The 5600-nt window shown below is 35.3% G+C and overlaps 1 protein-coding gene across 1 annotated transcript; it reads left to right on the top strand.

Moving 5' to 3' along the window:
- The first annotated feature begins 2261 nt into the window (after positions 1-2261).
- LOC145052792 (two-component response regulator ARR12-like) lies at positions 2262-4737 on the top strand. The gene is made up of 5 exons (XM_079000676.1): positions 2262-2629; positions 3032-3184; positions 3273-3566; positions 3643-4202; positions 4457-4737. The coding sequence occupies exons 1-5, from the start codon at positions 2500-2502 to the stop codon at positions 4547-4549; spliced, it is 1230 nt and encodes a 409-aa protein (XP_078856802.1). The 5' UTR covers positions 2262-2499; the 3' UTR covers positions 4550-4737.
- Positions 4738-5600: the final 863 nt, after the last annotated feature.

The following is a 5600-nucleotide window of genomic DNA, read 5'->3' on the forward strand; positions in this document are numbered from 1 at the left end:
GTAGCATACCGTAACATTAACAGCTAAAGGTCCGACCTTGGTGCCGTAAACCCTATCGATATAGTGAGGATAACTCACCTTGCAATTGTCGACTTGGAAGATAAACTCCAACTCTCGGATCACTTGACACAAGCTCCACCACCTATGATCATAGTACAATATACTCATAAGTCCTTAACCTTATAAGGTACTCCATAACCCACTAGTCAACCCCATGTCAAAGTCAAAGTCCTCAGTCAAGGTCAACAGTCCATGTTGACCCCAACTCGCCGAGTACCCTCGGCTACTCGCCGAGTTCCTTGAAGTACAATCCAACTCGCTGAGTCATTGGGGTGACTTGTAGAGTTCCTTCGATTCTCGTTCAAACTTTAAGGCAACCTGTCGAGTTCCCTCATTGCAACTCGACGGATACACATGCATACATATTCTAGGGAAAACTCATCCGACTCGCCGAGTTGTTCTTCAACTCGTCGAGTCTTATGGTAATCTTCATCGGACTCGCCGAGTTGTTCATCCAACTCGTCGAGTCCACGACCATCTTCATGTGACTCGCTGAGTCAACCTTGCGACTCGCCGAGTCCATTCAGTCCTCTTTCTATACAGACTTATTTTGAGCCATGCAGCGGCTCCAAATCACAGATCCAAGCTTCTAGGGCACGCTTATCACGTAAAGTTGCAAACTTTACGTGCATGCATGGCTATAAAGGCTCTAAATGCCTATTTTAAGTTCTTAATGGAACTTTATGCTCAAGAGGGACCTTAATCATGACCAAAACTGAAACTTTATGCTTCTAGAATCCAAGGAGGGTCCAGATCTGAAGTTACAACCTCAGATCTAACCCATAGCTCATCTTTCCAACTTATTATCAACCAATATAAGAGATTCACAAGGAAAAAGGCGATGTGGTTACCTCCAGAAGATGATAACTGAGACAAGAGTTGATTCCCACCTTCTACTTGCTCCAATCTCCTTCTCCTCCAAGCCTTCTCCCTCCAAAGATCCTCTTTTCAAGCTTCAAACACACAATGGGCACACACACACACGCGTATTAGAGTTTTAAGGGGCTCTCAAAGACTGCAAAGAGGCCAAAGGAGGCTGAGGCTCCTTTAAATAGAGGTGCAAACCCCGGGATTTAGGATTTCATCTGCCAGCACCTACTCGCCAGTTCCCAATATGGACTCGTCGAGTAGGTCACTTAACACGCAATCCCACCCCGCTGCTACTCGACGAGTAGGTCAACCAACTCATCGAGTAGAGCTTAACCCAATAAACCTTATTTAGACAATACCTGAGAATCGGGACGTTACAAGAACAATCGAAGAGGTCGCGCGGCTCGGGTTCGGTCGATGTTTCGGACGCACGGACGAACATTGACCTCAATACGGACATGGATGAGATACCGGACGACTTGAACGACCTTGAAGAGATCTCCCCGCCTCGACGACCGATAGGCCGCGACAAAGCGAGGTGTGCTCAACGGCACGCGGATGAAGCCGAAAGTAGACGACGAGAGCAAGCCGAAACGAAACAAAAATTTGACGAACACAATGAAACCTTGCGTAAAAGATATGAGTTGCAACGAGATCATTTTGAGTTCCTACGTCGTGAAGCCGAGGATGATTGTATTGCGAAAGATTTGACAATTCTTCAAATTAGCGAGGATAATTTGCCACCGACTGGAGACACTCCGAAAAATGAAGATGAAGATTGAGCATAAATATTTAGACGAAGATTAGTGTTTTTTTTTGTTATTTTTTTTTCGGTCTATGTTTTTTTTCGTTGGAATGTTGTTTTATGTTTTTTCGTTGTAATGCAGTTTTTAATTAGTTTTTATTTTAATTATGTGTTATTTAATTTATATGTTTTTTTAAAAAAAAATTATTATGACATACATTCAAAAAATAAAACAAAATAGAAAAATAGGAATTACAAACACAAAAAAAAAATGGTGTTATTATATGTTATTTGGTATTGCCTATTTTTATCTTTGGTGTTATAACTAGGATGATGATTTGATACATTTTGGATGTGATGACATGTAATAACATGTTGCCCACGTCTATCTACCTTATTCAAAATTCTTTTTATCTTATTAATATAATGGATATTAATGATAATGATTATGATTATTTGTGTGCAAAGTTTCCTAGTAAGGATGATGTAAATTGTAAGGACAAGAAAAACACTATAAAGCTAAACAACATTTACTCCCGATATTAAAATAGATTGAGGGCATTAATTATTCAAAGAAATATCAAAATATTCCACGGAAAAATCAGCAATGAGAGTGCCTCTACGTGAGACCTAGGGTTTACCCAATTTAAAATGCATACTGTAACTTTCACACGGCATTTTCTACTGGACGTTCCACACCACATAAAGCAGTTGCTGACGAATGATCATCATTTCAATTTCAACTGATTTGAAGAATTTAATTTTGTAATTCTAGGGTTTAAGAGACTTGTCGATATCAATCATTCTGGAGGTGGTGTGAAAAAATGGGGGTGGAACCGAAATCTGCAAATGAGTCGGATGAATTTCCAGTGGGCATGCGAGTTTTGGCTGTGGATGATGATCCCGCTTGCCTTAAGATCTTGGAAGCCCTCCTTCGTAAATGCCAATATCATGGTCAGTCTTTGCTCTTCTCGATTCTCATGGCTTCAGTAATTGATTTATTCTTTATGTAAAGAAGTAATTAGGGTTACTTACAGAATGTTTAAAAGCAGTTTCAAACAAATTATTGAGACTTAAATCACATAAATCAGTTTTCATCGTGTGGGTCAAAACTTATATGATTCTGATTAGGTTATTTATGTTCAAAATTCAAAAATAATCAAATCTCGAGTAGCTGATATAACGATTCTTCAAGTCGCAGTGTAATCACTTTGGAAAAAACACATTCAAATACACTATTTCACATAATCATTCAAAAAGATCTCTAAAGCACAAACTTCTCCTCTAATCTCATATCGATCACATCATTTTCTCCTTCAAACTTTACTTCTTCTCATTATATGCGAATTTTTGCAGTGACAACTACAAATCAAGCGGTTTTGGCCTTACAGATGCTAAGAGAAAAGAAAGAAAAGTTCGATTTGGTTATTAGTGATGTTTGCATGCCTGATATGGATGGTTTTAAGCTTCTTGAACATGTGGGGCTTGAGATGGATCTTCCTGTCATAAGTAAGTAATAAATGAAATACAAAAGTTGATTATTACTTAAATTCTTGGACATTTTTTGAGATCTCTGATTCAAGTTTTGTTATTCTAGTGTTATCTTCATATGGAGACACAAAACATGTGACAAAAGGAATATATCATGGAGCTTGTGATTATTTGCTCAAACCCGTTAGAATTGAAGAGCTAAAGCTTATTTGGCAACATGTGATTAGAAGAAAGATTGGGAAAAATCGCCTTGATGAGGTGGAAAATGTATTTTCAGACAAAAATGAAAAACCAAACAAAAGAAGAAAAGATTCATCAGCACAAAAAAAGCCTCGCCTTTCTTGGACTAAAGATCTACATAACAAATTTGTTGCAGCTGTAAAGCATTTGGGCGTTGACAGTAAGTTTAAGGGTTAAAATGGTAAATTAATTAATTTATTTGTTTTTTTTTTAATGAACTTTTCACTTGTTTACAGAGGCTATTCCCACAAGCATTCTAAAAGTGATGAATGTGGAAAATCTCACTAAACAAAACGTTGCTAGTCACCTTCAGAAATACCGTGGTTACTTAAAAAGGATTAGCCACGAGGAAAATCAGAAGGGTAATATGGTAATTTCACCAAACGGAAGGTTGGATTTTGCTTATCTTCCTACTTTTATTGGTTATGAGAACCCATCGTTAGGATCAAATTCATATCCACCAAACAACTTAATTGGTGAATCAAGTACTCCTTCTGGTATGGGTATTTTTGGTATTTCATCTTTACCGATGATTCAAGAAAATGATAGTCAAAAGTTAGCAACCACCATAAACCTTCAAGAAGCACCGAACGTTGTTGATGAGTCAATTTTATACCCCGTTACCCAAAATGCCCTTGGAAACTTGGTGTGTCCGATCCAATCAAGTTGTTATGTTTCAAATGACGGTTTTACCCCTATGGGGAATAACGTTGAAGGTATGATACCGCCATATAGTACAACATATGATGGCGGTGTTGGCTCCTTGGAAGATATAGCGGCTGCGATGATGCGAGAGGTATGACATAACAGAACATAACAAACAGAGCAGATTGTACTGTGTTTGACATGACATGAGAGAGCATATAAAACAAAGTTGCAATTCTAATTGTCATTTTTGTTCCATTGATATCAGTATCAGTATCTCAGTATCAGTCCCAATGAAATGCATGTCAATTACAGTACAATTTGTTTTGTCTTGTCTTATATGATGCTGGATAATGTGGAAAACATGAAATAAATCATAAAACTTTTTGTATATTATTATTGCAGGAGAAAGGCAAGGGTAAGGTGATTGTGGAAGGGCATTCTGGGTATTATGATGAAGTTTGCTATGCTACTAGTGAAAATTACATCTATACGTGAGGTTTTCGGGAATTATGTGTTAGTTGATGTAAATATTTGGAATTTTGGATTTGAAGCAGATTTTTGTCGAATGTTATTTGATTAGTCATTAGTTGTATTTTCGTGTGTATATATCTAATAGAACTTATGTACAAAATAACTATTTTAATGGCTCAAAGCAAGGGGGTGTTTGGGATTGTTTATTTCAACTTATTATGTGTTTTTTATTTATAAAAATGTTAATCAGTTTCTATGTAATAAGTTAGTTTATATGTAATAAGTTGATAAGTTGTTTGCAAGTGTTTGGCAAGTTCTATTTATATATCTAAAATGACCAGAAAAAAGATGTCATGGTATATTATTTGATTATTTGTTTCTTTTATATATAACCTTTTTTTTCCTTATCATTCGTAATAATTTTTAACAAAATTTTACATCAGTAATATTAATATAACATGATTTGTTATAAAATCAAATCAAATCCGAAACTAAAAAATAATTTTGAAAAATTATATTGGTATCATTGAAAGAATATTGCTACAAAAATTTATGTAATCAACAGTAACCAGAAAAATTCGAAATATAGACAGACAAACTGGATTAGAAAATATTAACTAGGAAACTCACATTTGAAGGTATAACCTAGCATAGTAGCATAGGTGTATCAAATTAAACACGTACGAAAATTGTTAGTTATTATGAATCAAATTTATTAATGATAATAGAAAAAATAAAATAGAAACCATGATAATTACAAAAAACATCGTTCTCATCTTATACTAACCGTAATATGTTTTATTTATTTATTTTTATTTTAAATATTCACCACCATATTATTGATTTTTTTTCTTCAATTTAGCTAACAATTTTGTCGGTGATAATTCTCCATCATGATAAAAATGCTAATGCCATGTGTCAAAATAGTTAACAAGTCCTCCTTAATAAATGAAAGTTTTTTTTGCCACATGTCAATCTCTCATGAGTTTTGACACTTGTCATTTTGTGGTATTTTTGAAATAAATATTATCCACTTGTCAATTTTTGGTTTGTTTCAATTTTTAAATTAAAATCA

The sequence above is a fragment of the Lactuca serriola genome, chromosome 5 (assembly GCF_051521515.1).
Source record: "Lactuca serriola cultivar US96UC23 chromosome 5, Lser_US96UC23_V15, whole genome shotgun sequence".
Lineage (NCBI taxonomy): Eukaryota > Viridiplantae > Streptophyta > Magnoliopsida > Asterales > Asteraceae > Lactuca > Lactuca serriola.

Excerpts from the sequence above, each read along its gene's own strand:
- LOC145052792 (XM_079000676.1), top strand. The coding sequence starts at position 2,500 with ATGGGGGTGGAACCGAAATCTGCAAATGAGTCGGATGAATTTCCAGTG. Across the intron at positions 2,630-3,031 it reads TCGTAAATGCCAATATCATG|TGACAACTACAAATCAAGCG; the intron begins GTCAGTCTTTGC and ends GAATTTTTGCAG. Across the intron at positions 4,203-4,456 it reads CGGCTGCGATGATGCGAGAG|GAGAAAGGCAAGGGTAAGGT; the intron begins GTATGACATAAC and ends TTATTATTGCAG.